Consider the following 23,642-nt stretch of genomic DNA (forward strand, 5'->3'; position numbering starts at 1 on the left):
TCGGACAACCTCTTGTACGCTCAGCTCAGCCGTAATTCCTTGCCCTGAGGTGGCTGAGGCTTTTCTGGTCACCTTACAATGTTTTCAAGCCAGGCCTCCCGTCTTCTCTGGCCTGGACAGAGCTCCAGGTCGGGAAAACAGATGTGCACCCTGCATTCGTCCCGCAGGAGCCCCCTCCAGAGGTTAGTTCACACAAACACTATGACTTGCAAGTAACTTCTCTGTTTCTTCCAGAACTAAGATCGTGTCCCACAGTGGTCCATGGGCTCCGCGGATGCCAGGAGCGCAGCGAGGATGATAACAGGGCGGAGGTGGCCTACAGTAAGTTGTTGCCTTTTTCTCGATTCTGCATTCACTTGGTTGCCCTAAACTTGTTTTTCTGGAGTTCTGACAAAGTTGGTTCTCACTGTCTGGTTTTTTTCTAAGTTTCTATGGAGGGAAGGAAGTTTAGAATTGCTTACTTGCCATCTTGCGGTCATCACTCCTCTAGTTACGTAACACTGGACAAGTCACAACTTCCCTGTATCTTTTTTCCCTAAACAAAATTCAGAAAATGCCTGAGGGCTGTTGTAAGGATCAAATATGGAAACGTGGAGGACTTTCACAAAACGCAACGCATATGAAACCTTATTTTAGAAAACCAGAGGACTGGTTTTGTGAACCACATCACAGTTACATCACGAGGCCATTTTTAAATGGTGGAGAAAAAAAAAGTTTTACTTATTTTTCGTGATCTTCATTTCTGATGTTCTTTTTTCAGAAGCCTGAGTTATTCTCTAGCATCAGTAAGAGAAAAATACTGGTTTTATTTCAACATTTTATTGAACCTTTTCATAATACACAATTTGCTGAAAACATTTAAAATACTGGACAAAAACAACTTAAAAACACAAACACAGACAAACACCTCTTCTAGCTGAGGTAATATTGTGTAAGACTCACTGTATCACAAGTTTTTTTTTTTTACTCTGCTATACAACTTGATATTAATGATACTCAATGACTCAAAGGAAAGACATTACGCATCCAGTTTATATCAGAGCAAGAGAAATGTGCAATTATTTGAAAGAGAAGAGAAAGGAGAAATGCCAAAGCCTCACTCAAATTCTAATGCGATGTCAATTGCTACCAAGAGGATTTTACTTATTATTATTGAAAATAATTAATTCAAATATGTCTTTTTAAGGGTGGGCCGAATAGTCTTTCATGTGCCAAAAGATCAAGGAAGCAAACTGAGGGCGATCCACAAAAGCCAGGGCAGTGTGTTTTATTCTGTGAGCAGATACATGGATACAGATTCAAATATTGAAGCATTGGGGCCCAGTAGGTAAAGTGAATGCTTTGTGCACTTGTAACAAAGCCAGTGCTCAAAGGACAGCTGTAAGTAGTCAGGCGTGTTGGCAAAAGTGAGATTTCTTCAAGCTCCAGTTGTTTCTGAAAACACTGGCTCGGTTATCAAATCCACCAAACCTCAGCCATTTGGGAATCAGTTTGTTTTCACTGTTTCATATTTGTAAATCTAGTGCTGGGAGTTTGGAGGCTTCAAAAAATTAAAAACCTAGGGGTTATTTTTCGATGGCCCGTCAAATAGAGAAGGGGAAGAGATTTATATGCAAATGTACTCAATTAATAAATTCACTTAAGATACTAAGTATTTTCCAGGTTTTTCAGTTTTTAACTCAATTGCTTTCATACCATTTGACTCAGATGAAAGAAATCCTATATGGAAAGCAAGCATCATCACACTTCAGGTACACGGCCAAAATCTGGCTTAAGAGGACCACTGAGCCTGTGGCACATTTTAATAGAATTTTATTCATATTACTATTTATCATACTGAACTAAAAATTATTCTGAGCTATTATCATCTTTAAAAATGTAGCCAATGGATATATGACTTTGGCACGTGTATGCTAAGGAAACAGAACAATTTTTAAGTGGGAGTGTGTGCCTAATGTGTATTATATTTGTTCCTTTCTAAATTCATGTAAGTGTATTTGGCCAGCATTTAAGTTCTTGAATTTAAATGATTTTTATATTTCAACTAATTTGGAATGGCAATAAAGAATAATTAGTATTTTACTTGCCACATTCCATATTTAATATTAATTTGTATTGTTTACAAAGAGACAGAAGATCAACTTCACTTGTGTGTGGTTCGGTCTGTCTTGTAATGATTGAGACAGATTTATATAACTGAATGTTTAGACTAATTTTTGCCAAATAATCTTGAAATAATCTCATTTTTAACTACATGATGGATTTCATGGGTCTTTATTAGTAAATACTTAATTTCAGATTGTTCTTCTAGAAATTTCCTGAAACTTGAAATTTTCTGAAGTTTACTGTTATTTGAAACCATCGTTGATTATAATAAAAATGATTGGAAGTTGGACAGATTACATACATCTAAAAATTTACTTAGCAGTTCAACAGTATTGAAAACAATTTAAGTGTCATAGGCAGGGCAAAGTAAACCATAACTGAAAAATTAACCATAAAATACAACATGTGATCAGTGGCGTTTATTTTCCCCTCTTGGAGGAATTTAAAAATGGAAAATGTACGTGACTGATTTTTAAAAAACCATACACATAGCACACAAGATCGTAGGCAGAGTCGCTACTTACATACTGTTCGACACTTTTTGGGGTATCGTTTTCTGGTCCTAAAACTACTAATCATAAAAAACTGCTTCACTGACGTTTAGCAAGTAAATCTCAGTTCTGGGTTGGACACCAGTGCAAAATCCCTGCACATCAGTGCATTAAGTGGTTTGCAGTAAAACTGTGGCCACTCACGTGAGGAAAGGCAACTCTAAAATGTTTAATGATGATCAGTCAAATGCTTATTATTTTATTATACAAAGAACCGCACCCACCAGCTTCAGTTCAGGAACAGGCAGCACTATTTTTTTTTTTTTTGAAAAACTGATAATATTTTTGCTTATTATTTGTTGAGCTTTACTTCTTTTCCTCATCCACAAAAAGCAGGGACAAGCTTCCTTTAAGGTTTTCATTTTTTCTTCATTATTCATACAAATGAGTTTAAATAAAAGTGGTAAGGATAAACTTGCTTTTCCCTTTGTGTGCATCTAGTTTGGAGAATGAAACTGCAAAACAAAAACTAGAAGGAAGTGGAAACTGAAGCCATTATTTAATGGGGACCATACAGAAGGCAAAGAGGCACACTTTCCCACGTGAATTTTAATTGTGTCTCCTCTAAGATAGTCATTCAGAAACATAAGGCAAGTGACATCCTTTCAGTACACAATGTATAAATGTGCAAACAGTAATAGTTGTCATGATTATTTTCTATTCTCTCTCTTGGGAGTGGCTCTAAAACAGCCTGATGATCCTGATCTCTAGGTAAGCAAATCAAACTTTATAAACCTATGATGAATTTTCAGTTGCTGGCATTGAAACGCTGGGTTTGGATATGGATAAGTACACAGTTTGCCTTGAACCTCTCGGCTACCTTGTCTTTTAATGTTTTATTCTGATATTCAAGCAGAAAGTACATGAGTTCATTCTATGAAATAAGCTAATCTAAGAGTGGGGGATTTGCAGACATGAAGGAAGTTCCAAGTTACATGTGTGTGCATAAATGGCTTTATATAATAAATATAACAGCCATTGAAAAGTTATACAGGAACTATGCAATTTAAAACTCTTCAAGTCCTGCATACATGTGGCCCAATCTAACCTCCTCATCTTTATCACCGAGGACGTGGCTTACTTAAAGTGTACTGATACTGTACACTATATTAAGGATGACATCGCAATACCAATCTAGAAGGTGAAATAAACTTCTAATAAGTATTAAAGCCAGATGGAATAAATTCAGGCTCTGTGAAATTTTGTTTTATATTTGCTGACAAATTTTTCCTTCTGCCCAGGATCACTCTTAGTTTAGCATGAGTGCTACACTAGCTAGAATTCAATTCGTGAGTGTTACTTTCATTGAGTTTCCAAATTTGGAATACTTTTCATCCAAAATATATACCTATGCCTTTTAAAAAATGAAGAGTCAATATAATCAGCATGGGCTTTTTCTACCAGTTTTGCTTTCTAATCCACTTTTCCCCCAGTATTTCAACTTTTATCCCTCATAATTTCATAACAAAGTATCCAGATTATGTCTTTTAGACTAACCAGGAACTTAAACCTCAAACGCTATTTTGAAGAAGGGTGGAGTAAATAATTTTGGTAATCTGTAGAACAGCTGCATGCAGTGTGTACTGTATTATAACAGCACCAAACCCCTTATAAAAACCAAGCACTCCTTCTTCCTGCCTTATAGTATTGATACAGTCTCTCATTCCCTCGTACTGTGTGTTAATTGGAAGCACTTCATAGCCAAGGTCTGTATTGTCAATGATTGTGCGTGTTCCTTGAATGTGAAGGCGGTGCAAAACTGTTTCCAATGGGTAAAGTATAACATCAGAGCAAAGACTGGCAGCAAAGTTAGCAATCAGTTCTGGAAAATAAGCATCCAACATACTCTGCACCGGGCTAGTGGTCTCAGCTAGATGGCTACTATAAGTCTTTCTCTTTAGAATCAGTAGGACAAACTTCTGAATGACTGAGCTGATGATGTAATGAAGAACCCCATGCAGCACCGTAGGGAAGATCAAGGAAAGAAGTGGGAGCAGTCGTTTGCTATGAGGCACTCCAAGGCCAATCACTCTTCCAATTCCTTCTCTTATACATTCCAAAATTCCAGTGTTATCTCGAATTATCTCACTCTGAAATAAAAAATGATGAAACGAGTAAAAGTTAACACTTGCTTACTGTGCCATGAGAAAGAACTCTTTTGGTCCATTTTAAATCCTAATTTATGACCACAGAGGAAAAATATCAATGGCTGGCAAACCTCAAGTATTATATAGGCATTAGATTCTTTTTTCAAGTGAAATTTCCTAACAGCAGTGAGGCTGGGAGCTATTCTTATTGGGAAGGAAAACGGGGGAGGAGATGTGGACACGCCATACCTGGCTTCCCTGTCGTCAAAAAGCTCCTCAGAACTCATTTTTGAAAAGCAACAGCTACTGGACACCCGAAGAAGCCGTGGAGTGCTTCGAGTTCTTAGGTACAGGTTTAAACTCTCCCTCCACTACTTAATCTAGGGAAGTTACTTCTCCTAAGAACCAGTTTATTGTTCTATAAAAAGAGGATTAGTCTGACCTACTATTTAGGCATAGGATTGCTGGGAGTATTACATGAAAACAGGCCTGGCTTCCTGAGGCATTCACTCAGTGCTAGTCATCATTAGGTACAACGTCTCTGTCTTTTTACAACTGACATTAGGAAATATGAGTCAACACATATTCTTGATCGGCAAAAGGATGTAAGCACTGTAACTTGAGAACAATGGTGTGAGTGTACAGAATGACTTTAAAATGCAGGAACTAGATCACAGATTTTTAATGAAGACACAGACTAGTAACCTCATATTTAAGAGCTTCAGGAGATGTTCAACAGGAGATGTCTCTATATATGTGTGTGTATTTTTCAGGAGAAAAAGTGTTCTTGGTAATGTGAGCTTCCCAGAAGAGGGAAAAATACCAATAAACATGAATGAAGTAGGAAGCACGCAGCTAATGTTGTAAGCTGAGCGTGCGCTAAAGGAAGGATGAGAATGACTGCCTGTCAGTGGGGAAAAGCAGACAGATCTCGTGGACTTGCTGCAGTTACAACTAAGAAAGCATAGTTTTGAGTCTCTGGGTGCAGACATCAATAGTACCATGAACAGGAAAGGAGAAGAGGCTTAAAAGGAAGTTAATTTTCAGGGTAATAAGATGAGAGTGTTTACAGCAGTTGAGTTTAAGGGGAAGAGTATTTAATTCCTGTAGAGACTAGAATTAAAATGATTCACAAGAGGAATGAGTTGTCCAGGATGGTGAATATAGGATAAAAAGCAGAGCAGGCCAAGGATTACACCTTGGAGGAGAGCAGAAAAGATGGCAAAGACCTTATTAAAAGGAGAGGAAGATGCTCAAAAGATAAAAACTCTAAGAAGTAAAAGAAAGACTTCCAGAAAGTAGACAAAAGGAGTCAAAAGGAGACAGCAGGTGGAACCTGGACAAGGGAAAACAGGGACTGGACACTGGGTAAAAAACTTCCAAACTAACCAACAGTGAGCTGGGCACTTTAAATAGTAAGTGAACAGTCAACGTTAAGGCCAGAAAATTAACTAAGTGGAAAAGAGTAATTAGAAAAGCAAAGGCAGATCCAGGAAGGTTTTTACAGAGAGGAAACGTATCCATACTGAAGACAAGAAAGAAGCTATAGAGGACCTAGTGTTGGAGACAAAAGATAGGGGGTGTACAGTTAATTGGACTTTGTGTATATGTGAAGTTCAAGTACCTTCATCTTAGTTTGGAGGGTAGGGATCTACAGGAAGAAGTAAATGAATACAATATGCTGGAAGTGCCATCAAGTGGCTGGAAATGGTAAGACACTGTACAATGCTGAAAAGAGCACTTTAGCCTTGTAGTTAAGTACTCAACACACCATGGCACCAAATTCTCCTTAAAAGGCACATTTAAAAAGCATGGGGTTAGTAGGCTACCATGGGACTACCTGCTCACCATCAGGATGATTACCCAGCATGTTTTATGCTCTGGTAATTAGTAATCCATTGTCTGGGGATAAGCCATACACATTTGCATTGAAGTTGTACATACTGGTCTTAAAAAGTTGAAAAAAAACCAACCCTATAGATTCTTTGTATTCAGTACAAGCTCTCAGCTGTGTTCTCAGTTCAATAAAGAGTACAGCTGCCTATGGAAGGGATGAAAAGAATTAGAACTAGAAGTATGAAGTCAGTTTGCAACGGAAAGATACAGCAGTTTGTCTACTATATGATCGTTGGGATATGTGTGGTATCTGGGAAAGAAATATTTTATAAGTATGCTGTCTTACATTTTTTTGGTATACAATCAGATCTTGTATAAACAATATATTGACTATTCCAAAAAATATTAACTAAAAAATGGCAATAAAAAGTAGCTCACCTGTACTGTTTCAATTAGACTTGCTGAATAAAAAGGCATTGCCACCACGTAAGTCAGGCTGCAGAAATTAAAACACAGTTATCAGTATACTGAAACATGCTTACACTAAATATTTATTTATTTATTTATTTATTTATTTATTTATTTATTTATTTATTGCTTACACTAAATTTTTAATATTGACTTCAATATATCAACAAAATTCATATTCAAGCCTGAATAAGTTTTAAGTTTTCACTTATTAATATTTATAGCCTAGGACTAAAGAGACCTGTATCATTAAGATGCCTTATTCAACAGTTAGTGTAAAAATGTAAGTATTAACAATAACACAGGGAAAGGCTTCAAAGAAAACAGATTTTATTTTAGAGCAGTAAAATGTGGGGTTGTTTATGATTCATTGTCCAACCTGCACGTAGCTAATGTAGCCTTGTTGTCTACCTACACAGAGCTAACACAGCCTATCAATCTGATACTTAAAAGTTAGGATGAGGGATCCATTCCATTATTTGCCTTTTTAGTGACATGTGAACAAGTATACTGTTCTGCTATTATCCTATGGACTCTCATTATCCATTCCCAGATTTCCCACCCAGCAGGACTAAGCCAGTCTTCAATGGTGAGTGAAGTCCCCTTTTATTATTAAGAAACAATATTGTACAGCTTTGCAAAGTTGTTTCCTAACGCCACTATTTAGACATAAATGTAATATTACAACTTTGCAAGCCTGCAAAATATAGTTATTTAAAATAATATCAAGGTGGGACTTACCTAACCCTATGGGCCAGGTCCTGGCAAGTAGTAGTTTTCAAGGTGAATGGAACATCACTAAGTAATAATGTGCTGGAATGTCCCCCAGAGGGAGCCAGCAAGCTTGGGGGATTTCCAATTCACAATCTTCAAAAAAAATTAAGAAGTGAAGAGTAAAATTCTAATCTATAAAAATGTCAGCGTTGTAAAATCATGAAGTGTTTTTAGGACTACATTTTAAGGACACTAAGGTTTGAGTTTGCTCATCACTATACAAATTAATTTTTGTCTCTGTTTAATTATAGAATAATAATTATTTTTCTGACAGTTTGGGTTAAATAAGTTGAAGACCTTTGCTAACTTCCTAAGAAGACAGAAAAATTAGGTTGTGATTTCAGCCTTTCAAACTAGAAAGATTGATTTTAAAGGTAATATAGATTTCAGGATTTTATTCCTCAATTCAATGTTACTTGTCTTTTGAAGTTCTAGTCCCACAAATATTTTATTGCCCTAATTTTCTTCATTGTATTAAGATTTTTTTCCAGTTCTAATGCTATAGAAATTAATGCAAATTTTCAATGTATGTGCCACTTTTGATACTTACGATTTCAGCAGAAGGTGTTCTCCTATTTGTTTAGGATTCCATTTATGTGAAATCTCCCTAAAAAAGAAATTTCGATGAAACAAAAACCATGTTATTTACATCTTGAATTAGCCCAACTTTCAAAAAGGTAATCAATTGATAGTAATTTAAAAATATATATATATATGGAGGAGAGAGATACTCTAATGATGAACATTTTCCTTTCTGGGTCACGCTTCAAACAATTATGGTGGTTTAAAAAGTAAAAAACATACTAAGTGTTTTTCTATGTGCCAAAAGGAGGGGCTGACAGAGGAGGAAGAGCTACCACTGATTATAAAAAACTTAAAGGAGGAACACGAAAACTTCAAGAAGATATAAAAATGACAGGTTGAGAAAGAAAGAATAGTTGCAGGGTGGGGAGAGGGAAACAAGCAATAGGATAAAGGAAGAAAAAGCTTTAAAAAATAAGAAAGAATTTAAAGACAAAACAAAATGAACTATAATGCAGACTGAATGACACATGACATTTGTGTAGCACCAAATTTGTCAAGCGCCTTTCCTTATTATGATGACATTAATCTTGGGACTTTTATTATATCATCTTTTTGTCCACCTACTATAATGCCAGGCATGGTGCAAAGTGCTTTGCATGACTTACTTCTAACCCTCACAATGACCTTGTTATCCCCGTTTCACAGGTGAGGAAATAGGCTCAGAGAGGGTTCATAACTCAGCCAAAGCCATACAAATAGTTAATGGTGGAACTGAGTTCTAAACACTGGTCTCAGGAAGCCTGGGTGGCTCAGTGATGGAGTATCTGCCTTTGGCTCAGGTTGTGATCTTGGGGTCCTGGGATTGAGTCCCGCAAAGGCCTCCCCGCCGGAAGCCTGCTTATCCCTCTGCCTGTGTCTCTGTTTCTGTGTGTCTCTCATGAATAAATAAACAAAATCTTTATATAAAATAAAATAAATTTAAAAAAAAGAATAAAATAAAATAAACCCTGGTCTCTAGGACTTGGAAGTCCGCACACTCTCTGCCTGCACTGCCTCTCATCCCATTTGATACAGGAAGATATCCTGTGAGGTCAGCAGAGCAGGTGTCGTCCAATTTGTTTTACTTATGAGAGAAGGGAAGGTTGGAAGACCCACAGGGAGATGTTCAAGGTGACAGGCAGGGCGCCAGGTCTGGAGCCAAGGTCTCCCACTGTGTGCTCCTGGCTATTTAGGTCACCCTCAGAAACCAGAAAACAGAGAAGAAAAAGAAGAGAGGCAAGCTGCAAAAAACACAAGAGGAGAAAGCTGTACCAAGAGGAAAGTCAAAAAGGAGAAAAGAGTATGGAGAGAGAGCAAAAGTAAATGAGAAAGCAGAATAAACTGGGAAGGCAGAGAGAGGGCGGGGGGGGGGGGGGGGAGAACAGCAGAGAGAGGCAAGTGTGAAATAAATGAAGTGTGAAATAAAGAGAACTGCCACCAGCTCCCGTCATGAAACTGGCACCCACGGCACCATGGCCACAGCAGGGAGCTGAGGAAACCGCTTCTATCTGGAATGAGAGAATATGACCAACCGAAGGATGTAGGGAATACTTTTATATTCAAAAGGTATAGGAAATAATCACTAATAAGCCCTCTAAAAACCAACTCCATACAATTACAATTGGTGGTGTGCAGACTTTCTGAGAATGAAAGATCTGCAGAGAAACTTTTAGAAAACAGACTGACCACCTCTGATCAATAAAACATAGAGAGCCTTCTGGATTGCATTCTGATTAAGGTAATACTAAAGTGACCGGTATTTTAGGCCTGAACAACCCCAGGAAAATATAGCTGAAATAACCATGAAGGATTTGGATGAAAAATATTAAAAAGGTTAGGCTTTCCTTATTTTTTTAATAATATTTTATTTATTTATTCATGGGAGACACAGACAGAGAGACAGGGAGAGACACAGGCAGAGGGAGAAGCAGGCTCCATGCAGGGAGCCTGACGTGGGACTGGATCCCAGGATCCCAGGGTCACACCCTGAGCCGAAGGCAGAAGCTCAGCCGTTGAGCCACCTGGATGTCCCATCGCTTTCCATTTTTTTTTCTACTGATTCTAAAACAGTAGATACTACATGGTTTATAAATCATCTGGTACTGCTCCTATCTTACCTGGCTTCAGAGAGTATTATCACAGGGTATTAGGACACTGCTTTTAAGGATGAAACCAGCATTAACATTAGAGATAGATGGGTCTGCGATCAGTATTCCTGTAAGGACAGGGCTACTTCGCCTTGGAATACAATACTAATTACTACTGCCAACTCTTAATAAGATTTTTAAAAGTGGGAAAAATGAACTTTAGAATCAAGTATAAAATCATGAGAACTCTCCTCCTTGTATCTCTACCTGTGGATAAAACGTATTGTCATAACTCTAGAAATTTAAATCGGCGCACTGAAATGCTTAGGAAAGACAGTAGTATAAAATTCCACTTGTGAATAAACCTCTTCATATTTCGTTATCAAATACCAAAAGATGGGTAAATATACTCAAGGCACTATTTTCACAAGTGAAACCTGCCCTTGAAGAAGAGCAACAAAGTTAAGAGACATGACTTGCTTTTTCTTAAAATAGTTCTCTATTTGACAGATTGATATACATGCTTCCATGCATAATCAATACACAAAGGCAATGGAGTTTTAGAGAACTCTATTTTTAAAGGCCTTACCTATCATTCTCTCTCATTTTCACTTGCTCGGGTAGCTGCCCTCCTCAAAAAAATCTTCCCTCGACCAAACCCATCCTCAGGCCACGTCTCTTCATCTTTGCTCTGCACAGCCAACTTGCCAACTTGCTCTTTCCATGTCCTGACGTCCCATTCATCTTGAGGCCACTCCAAATTGGCTTTTACCCACCCCGTTATTCTACAAAGACAGCTCTTGTCAAGGTCCCCATCATCTCTGTGCCACTAAATCTAACGGACATTTTTAAGTCTGAGGGTCACAGGAGGGGACGTGGACAGGGCGATGGCTTAGTAGGTGCTGGGTACTAAGGAGGGCGCTTGTGAGGAGCACTGGGTGCTGGATATACCTGTGCTGGATATACCTTATTTGCCCCTTTGACAGCCATCAGGCCCTTGGGGCTTTTTTTTTTTTTTTTAATATATTAGATATTTATTAGAAGATGCTATTTTTGGAACATAAGGCAACTACTTTGTTTAATGACATGTGACTTCACCCCCCCCCATCACTCTTGCATTGTTCCAGTATTTGTCCACTTGATGTTTTGTAAGATGCTCATATCATCACTCATTGTTTCCATTCGTCTGAAATTTGGGTCAGGCTTGGCTGCACAGCTTTGGCTCAGGACCCTCGTGAGTGATTTCAGAAGGAAGATCTTGAAAGCATCTTTATCACTTGTCTGGCACCTGAATTGGGAAGCCTTGAACAGCTGGGACTCCTTGGATATAGTCTTACTTTACATAGTTTCTCCATGTGGTGACTCTACAATGGCACCTTTAGGATAACCGAGCTTCTTACATACCAATTCAGGGCTCCCACAGGTATGTCTCCAGAGAAAGCAGATGGAAGCCATTCCATCTGCTTCTTGAAGCCGTCTCTGCCCCTGTATTCCCCTATTCTGTATGCTTCTGGGTTTTGCTCCTTCCCTCTAGTCTCTACACTTGACTCCTTTGCAGCAGGATTTTCTTGACCCAGCCACCTATTCTAGGGTTCCTAAAGGCTCAGGCCCTCTTACATGTTATGGTCCTTCCTGAGGCAATGTTAACCAAGATGGTGCTTCCAACACCTCCGAAACAAATCCACTAGCTCCAGTTTAGATTTCTCTGTATGTCAACCATGTGGATCATTTGTCTCCTGACAACTCCACCTGGATATGGCAAAGCATCTAAAAATGAACTTGTCCAAAATCAAGCTAATGATCTTCTTCCCTTAATAAGACTCTTCATGTTCCCTACTCAGTAACTGTTAATCAGAAAGAAAACCTACTAAATTGGAGAAAGATTTCATTGTGCTTAAAACAGAGTATGTTCAAAGTCAGAGAATTCAGGGAGTGGTGAGGAGAAACTCTACGTGTTTATATTGGTACAACCACAAATGTGAGATGTGTCGTCAAATGAAGTTGGAGGTCAACCATACTGGTTTTGTGAGAGACTGAAATACATAGGGTAGCCTTGGGTACAGGTGCGCCTTACGTTAATATGAGAAATGACCCGTAAAGTAAAGGGTACACAGAGTCTCACTTACTCCACCTGGGAGATCTGAGGAAGGACTGGAAGGACCTGGGCACTAGATAAAGAAAGATGATCCTGGGTTACCTACTTTTTTTTTTTTTTTTTTTTTTTTTTTAAGTGGTGATAGCACAAAACTCTAAACTTAGTGACTTCATGGGCACTACAAACTTGCTCTTTTTTCTCTCAGATGTGATCAAAATGAATATAAAAATCTAAATCGTGGGGAATCCATACTGTCTCACCTGCTTTACTTAGTAATCACTGTGCAATTTAGGAGCCTCAGCCTAGGACACCCCCAAGCTCATTCTCCTCTGTGAATCGCTTTGGGTTGCTGCTTTGCTGCCTTGTGTGCTATGTATTTGCTTTCCCCCAAGAAAGGTCAATCCTGACCAAAAACTGAATTAAAAAACAAAAAAGTTTACACTATACTTCAGACAATGGCTTTACTCAACATCAATTATATAAGCCAAATCCTAGACGTCTTCCAGGACAGCTCGTCCTATCACCTACCATCCCTAGCCCATCACTGAGGACCATCAGTTTTACTTAAATACATTTCAAGAGTATCCTCTCGGGTCCATCTCAGGGGATGCCACCCTGGTCCTAGCTACCATTGCTGGTCACCTAGAACACTGTGGTAGCATACGAGCACGTGTCCTCCTATCCACTGTGGTCCCCCAGCAATCTTCTCACCTCCATTTATAATGACCCCTGAAAAACATGAACCTGATCATATCACTGATCTCTTCTTAAAACTCTTCAGTATCTTTAAAGTGGCCCACAAGGCCGTACAGAAACCCGGCTCTCACCTGTCTCTTAGCATTGTCACATGCTCTCCTCCTTGCTCTCTGAGCTTCAGCCCTATGAGCTTTCTCTCAGCAACACCGTCTTCACACACACACAGGCTGGTCCGAGCCTCCTAATCACCACTCAGGTGTCAGCTCAAGTATTATCTCATTAGGGACACCGTTCCTAACCCTTTAATAATCTCACAAAACCTTTTCTTTTCCCTCTGGGGACAAATCCCAATTTGTAATTATTTATTCATTAATAGGATTATTTCACTGAATGTATGTCCCTTACACTGGATTCTAAGCTTCATGGTCACAGGTGTCTTTTGTTTCTTCTCTTCACTGTATACCTGATTTCCAGAACAGGACCTAGCACATAGTAGGTATTCAGGAAATATCAGCTAAGTAAATAAATCCATTAATAAGTGGGATTTATCTGAAATACTATCCAAGTAGAATGCAACAAAGATAGCCTTTTGTTTCTTCTTTAATAAGATCCAAAACGACCAAGAGAAAATACATCCCCACACAACTGCCATATCTCTAGGTCTATAGAGTAAGAAAGTCAGATAATAAAATTTAATGCAATGCTCACCCTTCTTTCACCTAATGACGTTATATTCTATTTCAGAGAGAAAACAGACTCACAAGCAAGTTTCCCTAATTTCTCTTCTGTCTCCCTCCAGACATATGTACAATTCTAATTCTCTTCTCTTGGCTTTTAGGACACTGTCATCCTAGGTTACTGCGATGCTTGATGGGTTTTGTGAGTATCTCTTACAACTGCCCCCAACTACCCCTCCTACCACACACACATCCACATATACACATGGCACGCACATGTGTCTTCACACGTCACTAAGGATACTGTCCTTGGTCCGCTTCCTGTCATTTAGGGTACACTTTCTCCTGAGGAAAATTCATCCATCCTAATGCTTCAATAGCTACTTTTATGCCACAACATTCAAAGCTATGCTTCCAGCCTCAAGTTTTTTCTAAGACCCCAATCCATGGTGCCAACTACATATTACACATGTCCTCCTAGGAGTCCTGAAGGAACCGCAAACTTCATCAAGTTAAATTTCGTATCTTCTTTCCCACTCCAACTTCTTCATGTTATTCTCCAACTTGATTCCAGTCTAAAAATCTATCACCACTGAAAATTCTCTCCCATCCCCTGATCCCTAATCTATCACCAATTATCTATTAGACTTTCTGTTCTATCCCACACTTCAGACCCCTCTCAGTCTGGCCTAGATTACTATAACAGTTCTCCACAAGTCTCTAGCTACACCAATCCACTTTTTTACTTAATACTGCCACTTGAGTAAATCCTTGATCAAAGAACCCATATACTGAAACTAACACCTTAGATTCCAAACTCATAGAAAATAAAGCCAGAGTCCCTTACAAAGGCATAGCCAGGCTTCCATCTAGCATCTCAGACTCTTTTCCTATTATTCCACTCCATAAATGCCCACTATTCTAAGCACAGGACATTTATTACCCAGACCTTCCAACTTCCGTAAGATTGGGCATGCTGTCACTTCTACTTGAAATGTTCTCCTTCTCTGCCACGTTAATTTCTACTCATAATTCAAGATACAGCTCAGGTTTCAGTTTTTTCTTGAAACCCTTGCCAATAACTTAATGCAAAGTGTCCTCTGGGCACTGAAAAGGGTTTAATTATAGCACTAATCACGATATACTATAACTTGCTTACATGTGTCTCCTTCACCCAAGTGGCTACTTAAACACTAAGAACTGCTCACATACTCATGTTTGCTCCTTCGCAGAGAGTTGCTGAAACTTAGCAGCAGGAGCTCAAAGACCTATCTCAATAGATACTAGATGAGGATGCATCTTCTTTATCACATACTGATTTAATAAGATATAACTAATTTTAGGGATGCCAGGGTGGCTCAGTGGTGGAGCGTCTGCCTTCGGCTCAGGGCGTGATCCCGGGATCTGGGATCGAGTCCCACGTCAGGCTCTCTGCATGGAGCCTGCTTCTCCCTCTGCCTGTGTCTCTGCCTCTCTCATGAATAGATAAATTTTAAAAATTAAAAAAAAAAGATATGACTAATTTTAGTTTCTGTTTTTTCTCTTTAGCTACTTCAGGCAAGTTTTCAAATTCAAGGTTTTTTTTTAGAAACTATCATATTTTGTCAAAATTTAATATGAAGCTAATATTGAAAAGATGACAAAAAGATACCTTGGTAAAGGTGTGAATTCACTTATTATTCCCTCTGCTCCAAGTGTGACTCCCTGGACAATAAACGTACTTCCCATTCCTTTCCAAAGGGCCCTCGGTCCCTAAAATGAACAAAATATATTGTTATTTCTGTTAATGCCTAAATAAGAAACATAAAATGTCTTAATAAAATTTGATATTGAATATTTACTGATATTTTCCAATAAAGCATTATTCTAAGACATTTTAGTAGAGAAATACAACTATATTAATTCCTATCATTTTAATATTTGTTGAGTGGTCTATGTTTAGGCCAATACGAATATTATAATTAACTAAACCTCTAATATTCCTTAAATAGCCCTAATATTTAATTAATTTTGGCAAACATATGAATTCACTGATCATTCGGTGACATCGAAAGATTTCATTACCATTTTACATTAATTTTAGAACAAAAGTTAAAATATTTTTATTAACTAAATTAAAAGGAATTATTCTTGCTTTAATTATTACTAAGACCAAACGGTACTCACATTACAAATAATTTTAATAGAACCTAGAGACTAATTCTCACCTGAGTTTTATTGAAGCTGTACATAATATTGATCACTGTAAATGGAGTGAGATGGTAATGCCGGGCATGATAATTAACCTATAAAAATGATATTATATCATAATTATTTTTGTTATTATTTTGTCAAGAAATAACAAGGCCATGAAAGACATACAATGGAGTCACAGCATAAACAAAAGTTCAATTCTAAATTCATCAGGAATTACTCATAAACAAAATTACTACTATTAAAAGTACATTTAAATAACATTAAAAGTATGATACCTGTGGTTATACGTATATGCAACACAGAAAATCAATGAATATATACAGTAATTTAGAATATATAATAAAGAAGGCAATGCCATTTGATATTTGTTTCCATAAACACTGGAATTACCTTCGGTGTAGCAAAACATTCATGCCATTTAACACACAGGAACCACTGAAGAACTCAGGAAACAGTAGATTCATGTCTTCCAATATTAAGCATTTTTCACATAAGCCATATACAATTGGTAAATTATGAAATCAGTAAAGGGGTAAGGACCAATACTTATTAAGTAAAATAACAAGAAAGAAAGAATCAGAATGCATCACACATTCTAATGCCATTATTTCATAAAACATTTAAGTTACTCATATAGATATATACAGCGGATTACAATGTGATCTTGTCGGATTGTAAAATATACGTCTGAAATCCACTGTGCTAGGGTCTATACACTGTCCATGCTGTTAAAAGGACTTTTTTTTTTTTTTTGGTGCTAAGCATGAACAGCTTAATTTGTAATTATTTACATATTTTCTGACTCAGTTTTCAAAGAAGATTAAGTTAGATTATGGGAGCTTCTACCGCAGTGCTGTCCACTTAACCCCTGGGGGCTTTCATGGGATCTACAAGTTTAAAATTATTTTCTTAGTGATACTAAGGCATCATATAAAAGTCTTTTTTATTGTGTTGACTTTTTCAATAATAGCGCAAAACAATGGCAGCTAACGTTGCTAACTCCTTAGCACGAATCAAGGTAGTTGGCAGCAAACTGTATTTTTGTACATACTTATTCTTCATCCCACTCACTTGGAAGGAGGAAAAAGCCACTTTCACTTAAGAATGTCCTTGGTAAAACAGTAATACATAATTTTATCAAATCTTGATTCTTAAAAAAAAAATCTCAATTCTTAAGTATACATCTTTCTGATTAATATTCTATGTGTTGCATAATGAAGTAAGATGGCTGTTATGAGAAAAAGCACTTGTCTGATGGAGCTGCAAGCTGAACTAGCCACTTTTTTATGGAATACCATTTCTTCTGCAAAAACTGACTGCCAGACTATAGTTATTAACACTTGAGCCTGGGTGGCTCAGTTGGCTAAATGTCTGAGTCCAGGTTTTCGCTCAGGTCATGATCTCATGGGTCACGGGATTGGGCTGTACATTGGACTCTACACTCAGCAGGGAGTCCGTTTGAGATTCTCGGTCTGCCTCTCCCCTTACTCTATGTTGAAAAGAAATAAATCTTTAAAAAAAAGTAAAAATGAAAATGAATAAAGTGAGCCTGTTGATTAAAAAAAACTGGCACTATATGCTGTCAATGATAAATCTGACTTTATAAGCAAAAATTAGAATTCTGAAAAAACTGCATCTACCATCAAGAACTTACCAATACTAAAACACTTTTCTGGTGGGATTGGTAGTAAATTAATGACATTTAAAAAAATATTGTATAACCAAATGTCTTAACATTTAAAAGATCTACAGAACTCAGTAAATCAGTATTTTTCAAATAATCAACACATGATATTATAGAATCATACATGGATAAAAAAATCCATTCAACATACAGTATAGGTCAACAGATTTAATGTAACAGAGTACAAAAAATTAGCTTACATGGCTTGAATATCTCATTGCAAGGAACTTTTAATATATGATTACTTAATAAGTTTTGGTGTAGTAACAAAGAAGAAAATCTGCCAATTTTCTGAAAAAGATAGAAAATACTCTATTTTCAAATACAAATGTGTATAAAGTTAGACCTTCTTCTTTCAAAACCAATTTTTACAACTTAAAAGAGTTTTCAAAACCAAAAAGTTTGAGACTGACATATTGTAGATTCTGATAAATTTCACAAGGACTAATGGTTACATAGTTTTAGCCATTTATCTGAGTTGTCTTTTATTTATTTATTTATTTTTAATTTTTATTTATTTACGATAGTCACACACAGAGAGAGGCAGAGACACAGGCAGAGAGAGAAGCAGGCTCCATGCACCGGGAGCCCGATGTGGGATTCGATCCCGGGTCCCCAGGATCGTGCCCTGGGCCAAAGGCAGGCGCCAAACCGCTGTGCCATCCAGGGATCCCCCTGAGTTGTCTTTTAAATCAGAGTCAGGGTCATGGTTTAGAAGATCACAGAAAGTACATTTACCTGACATTGGCGGCGTAGAACAATGCAAGGATGGGCCAGTACATTTTCGGTAAAGAGACTATAAAAGAATAATTTATATATATGTAAAAAACACGTATGAAATAATTTTTATAGTTTTTTGTGTGTATATATAAAAAATAACCAAACCTTAAATTACAATTATATATATATCTAAAATTACTCTTGAAGAATCACGCATTATTGTTTCCTATTCTAAAAAAAAAAAAAAGTCTAGATGTGTTTGCAAATCATTCCACTAATAACAAAATTCAATATGAAAAGAATGCCAGAAATGCAAATATAGTAAGCAGGGGAAATAAAATAAAACAGTAGAATATATAGTCTAAAGATGAAATTACATCTCCATCTATCTGATATGGGAAACTCCTTTCCTAGACAACTTAAACGCTCCTTTCCATTTATTTTAGAAGATGTCCTATGAACAAAGTTCCCATCAGAAAAGTCATCTATTTTTCATAAACCCCCTTCTATAAGTTTTAGTTTTGGTGTACACTGCATTTAAGTTATAGGGATTTTAATGACTGCTAATTGGCTACTACTTTGGGTATCAGATAGTTCTAAAAGCATTCCCTACAAAATAATTACAACTGTGGGCTTACATACTGACAGCGACAGTGCATAGCCATGCGCACATCCATGTACATAAATAATACATCAAGTGAACAACAGTTTTATGTATAAACAGTGAGGCTAAAGAAAAATTAATTCTAGCAGAAGGAAAACTTTAATACACAATTTTGTTCTTATTTACATTAATACTCTCAGGTTTAATTATGCAAATAAGATAATCTTTTCTTGATTATAATTTTAAAACAATGAGTTACCCTGGCATGCAGTGTAACCTTTTGTGCAATTCTGATGCATTCGAAATAATATTCACTAAAGATCACATAATCAAGATAGGAGGTTTTTCTTCCACAGAATGATCATTAAAAATAATTAAAAAAAATAACTTCATTAGATGCTGATCATAAGCAAAACCTAGACTCTATGTTGTTAAATATAATATTTAGAATGTTTAGGAAAAGATTCGATGCACAACTACTTTCTCTTGGAAGAGAAGATTAGATCAGATTTTTTGGATAGACACATGAAAGTCACATAATATGACTTAACAAAATTATTTTGTGATCATAAAATTGAATGACTATTCTCTACTGTACTTGAAAAAAATCAAGTTATAAATTTTAAATAAGTTTTTCTGCAAAATATTATTTGACATTTAATCTACTGCTCCAAAGACTCAAATCTAAAGGAAGCAATATTAATCATTTAATATTTTACTTTAAAACATTCTGAATAAAACACATTGAATTAAAAATCTTTAGAAAAAAAACGTTACCTTGCAAGGCCAATACCAAATCCAGCAAATCTATTCAACTGCTCTAAAACAGAAGAAATAAGATTACTCATAACCAATATTGAGGTTCACTGTAAAACATTTTTTTCCTTTAATTAACACGATATTTATTTAAGTTCCAGGTCCCGAAGTTAAATTCTCATACAGGCCAGGGAAGTTGTGGGAAGTTGCAAGGCAGAGCTGCTCTCCAGCTCCAATTCACGGTCGACATGTGGGACTGCAGGCCCAAGATTTCTAAACTGTTATTTTTCTAAAAAGATAAGTCATTTTTACATAATATCTTCCAATTTTAAAATACTGGAACTATTTTAAAAAGTATTCAAACACTGTGTGAGCCAAATCAAACATGTCTGCAAGTAGAACCTAAGGATTACCAGTTTTCAACTTCTAACTACAATTTATATTTCTTTCTATAGAAGGCTCTGACTGTCCTATACTAACAACTTGACCTCCCATCTTGTAAAATAAGTCATTTGCTGTTTTGGTGGAAAGCATCTATGTTAAGTGACGGTCACAAGCAAGATACCTCAAAATTATTAAATGGAAGGAGTACTTAGGGTAATCAAAATGGTTGAATAAGGCTCTCTTCCTCTGTCTCAAACGTTTTAAATATTTTGAGAATAACTGCTTAGTTGGATCTCTGTGAGAGGCCAGGTGTTAGTGCCGATGGCATTTCTACTGTCTGATTAGGGGAGTTTATAGCTGGAAACATTTCTATCATCTGCCAAAACACAACAAAATTTCTCCTTGGCTAAAAATCTCAAAATCGTGATTGTGAAATACCGCAACCTTGGGGGACCAGACATTATACATTTCTACTATAATACAGTATTTATATCATTATACCATACGCTATTTCCTTTCGGTCAGAATATGGCCATGTAAACAGGTGTCTGGGGAAACTATTTTGTTAACTCTTGCTTTGGAAAATGCACAGGCCAGATAAAAGCTTCTTCTGTCAATTAACATGCTTTCCTCCTTTCAGCTTTTCCCTTTTTGAGTGTACAGATCATAGTATTAACAGAAAATGCCTCATTTTAACCGTGTAAGTCATAAAAAGATAAAAATCAGCTTTGCTGCCTAAGAAAGTAACTGTGTGCACGAGCATTTTGAATTATTTAATAACTTTCCTGGACTCCTTTTGGAACCTTACAGAAAGAAAAGCTGACAGGGTGGAAAAGCAAAGTGCCTGACACTAAGTTACACATCCTCTTCCACATCCTCGTTTGCTCCTATGTGATATTTAAAGTCTACGTCTCCCAGTTGACTCAAATCAAATAAAAATCACTGTACTTCCAAGTTAAAATGAAGAACGAACATGTCTAGAATATACTTAATATTGAATAGTCGAGTCTAATGACTTCAAAATGGGAAGAGGCAGTGATTATTTCCATTTTATGAATTTTAAAAAGTTGAGAGTGTTTAGACGACAGCGTTGCAATGAAAACCCAGGCCTCCTGACGTCCCAGGGCGAATAACTACGCCTTGATTCCAAAGTCTTGAAATTGTTTACTCTTTGGTGGTGTTTCTAGGTGAGAAATAGGAAAGCAGGGGATGGGAACACGGAGGGGGCGTGTGAGAGTCTAGGAAACAGACACAATTGCTAAGACTAAGAGAAAAGGAAGGAACCGGGTAGGTCCGGCTTACTAAGCCTCCACCACAGCTCATGAGCACCTGGCGCTGTGAATGACTCTTCTCTCCACCTCAAGGGCTCCAGACGCCAAGAAAAGGCCTCCGCTTCCCAGGGAGGCAGAGCCGGGCTCGCAGCAGGGCTGCCGAGGCTGACTCTCCAGCACAGATGCACAGATGCAGAGCTCGGCAGCAGGTCGAAGCAGCGGAGCACAGGGAACCAGGTATCGCTCACGTTCCCCAGGAAGCAGCAGGTAGCCCGATCTCCTCCCTCCGGATGGAGGCCCGGGGACCTCCCACCACCAGCCGCCTTGACAGCACCCCGGAGGAGAGGGCTGTGGGTGGGGCGGGGAGGAAGCGGCGCGGCAGGGAAGGGAGGGAAGGGACGACGGAGGGGAGGACGGAGGGGGGACAGAGGGATGGAGGGGCGGAGGAGGGGGAGGGGGCACAGGAGATGGAGGGGGAACGGGAGGGGATGAGAGAGGGAGAGGGGACAGGGAACGTGATGGGAGAAGGGACGGAGGGGGGACGAGAAGGGGGTGGAGGGGGAAAGGGGAGGGTCGGTAGACCGACTGGGGGGTGGGTGGGAGAGAGACGGAGGGGCTGGACAAGGGAGGACGGGGGGATGGAGGGGGACGGGGCAGGGGAGGAGGCGGAGGAGGGGGACGGGGGGCTACAGGAGATGGGAGGGGGAACAGGAGGGGATGAGACAGGGAGGGGAGAACAGGGAACGGGATGGGAGAAAGCACGGAGGGGATACGGGGGAAGGGGACGGAGGGGGAAAGGGGAGGGTCGGGAGAGGGGACGGGAGAGGGATGAGGAGTGGGATAGGGGACGGGGAGGGGATGGAGAAGGACGGGAGAGGGGATGGGAGGGGACGGAGGAACGGGGGGCGGAGGAGGGGGGACAGAGAATGGGAGGGGGGACGAGGGGAGGGACGGGAGGTGGGGACAGGGAACAGGATGGGGGAAGGGACGGAGAACAGGGGGGACTGGGAGGAGACGGAGGGGGAAAGGGGAGGGTCGGGAGAGGTGAAGGGGAAGGGGGGGTGGGACAGGAGACGGGAGGAGGGGATGGAGGGGGATGGGAGGGGTGTCAGGAGATGGGATGGGGGACGGGGGGAGGGACGGGAGGTGGGGACGGAGGACAGGGGGGACTGGGAGGGGACGGAGGGGGAAAGGGGCGGTCGGGAGAGGTGAAGGGGAAGGGGGGGTGGGACAGGAGACGGGAGGAGGGGATGGAGGGGGACGGGAGGGGTGTCAGGAGATGAGATGGGGGACGGGGGGAGAAAGGGGAGGGTCGGGAAAGGGGACGGGAGAGGGACGGGGGGTGGAGGGGGATGGGGGGACGGGAGGGGGGACCAGGGGACGGGAGGGGACGGGGCGAAGGGACCGGAGGGGATGAGGGCGAACTGGAGGGAGAGGGGACGGGAGGGAATGGGCGGGAACAGGAGAGGACACAGGAGGGGACGGCCGGACGGACGGGGGCAGAGGGCGTAGGAGGCGGGACCGACGGTCGGCGCCCCGCTGCGGTGTGCAGGCTGCGAGCCGGGCTCCCCCCCGCCCCGCGGCCCTCACCGCTGCTTCCCCTCCCCTCCCCCCTCTCTCCCCCTCCCCCCGCGGCCCTCACCGCTGCTCCGCCCTGGCGCCCCGCCGCCGCCGCCGCCGCCGCCTCCGGGACACGGCTGTTCCGGGCCGTCGAGCGGCGTGGAGGGCCCGGGCGCGCCGTAGGGCGGGCTCCGGTCGGCCCAGTGCAGGTTGCGGCTCCCGGGGATGTCCGGGGGGCTGGTCACCCAGTGGGTCGGGTCGGACGCCGAGCCGAACGGCCGCGCGGGGAAGGCGCCGCCCACAGCCTGCTCGTCCCGGGCCCCGCCCCGGTAGCCCAAGCCGTCGAAGCCATCCGGGCGCCGCGGGTGCATCGCGAGCCGGCAGGGTGACGCCGCCCCCGAGCCGCCGCTGGGGCCCCGCGACCTCGGGCCACACCGCGCCGCCGCCGCGTCCGGGGAAATCTGACAACCGGAAGTCACGGTGCCCACCCGGAAGTGCGCCGGCCACGTGACCGCGGCGTCTTCCG

The 23,642-nt window shown here is 40.1% G+C and overlaps 1 protein-coding gene across 1 annotated transcript; it reads right to left on the minus strand.

The window, feature by feature from the left end:
* Positions 1–803: 803 nt before the first annotated feature.
* SLC25A46 (solute carrier family 25 member 46) lies at positions 804–23,616 on the minus strand. The gene is made up of 8 exons (XM_041751996.1): positions 23,199–23,616; positions 19,923–19,965; positions 18,560–18,617; positions 16,149–16,226; positions 15,593–15,693; positions 8,373–8,429; positions 7,019–7,076; positions 804–4,747 (listed from the first exon to the last, which is right to left on the minus strand). The coding sequence occupies exons 1-8, from the start codon at positions 23,485–23,487 to the stop codon at positions 4,169–4,171; spliced, it is 1,263 nt and encodes a 420-aa protein (XP_041607930.1). The 5' UTR covers positions 23,488–23,616; the 3' UTR covers positions 804–4,168.
* Between the last annotated feature and the right edge of the window lie 26 nt (positions 23,617–23,642).

The sequence above is a fragment of the Vulpes lagopus genome, chromosome 4 (assembly GCF_018345385.1).
Source record: "Vulpes lagopus strain Blue_001 chromosome 4, ASM1834538v1, whole genome shotgun sequence".
In the NCBI taxonomy this organism is placed as follows: domain Eukaryota; kingdom Metazoa; phylum Chordata; class Mammalia; order Carnivora; family Canidae; genus Vulpes; species Vulpes lagopus.

Bases quoted from the DNA above. Each gene is read 5' to 3' on its own strand.
- SLC25A46 (XM_041751996.1), bottom strand. From the start codon at position 23,487: ATGCACCCGCGGCGCCCGGATGGCTTCGACGGCTTGGGCTACCGGGGC. The intron at 16,227-18,559 runs GTAAATGTACTT...TCATTTTTATAG, and splicing joins TTCTACGCCGCCAATGTCAG to GTTAATTATCATGCCCGGCA. The intron at 4,748-7,018 runs GTGAGCTACTTT...TTTTTATTTCAG, and splicing joins GTCTAATTGAAACAGTACAG to AGTGAGATAATTCGAGATAA.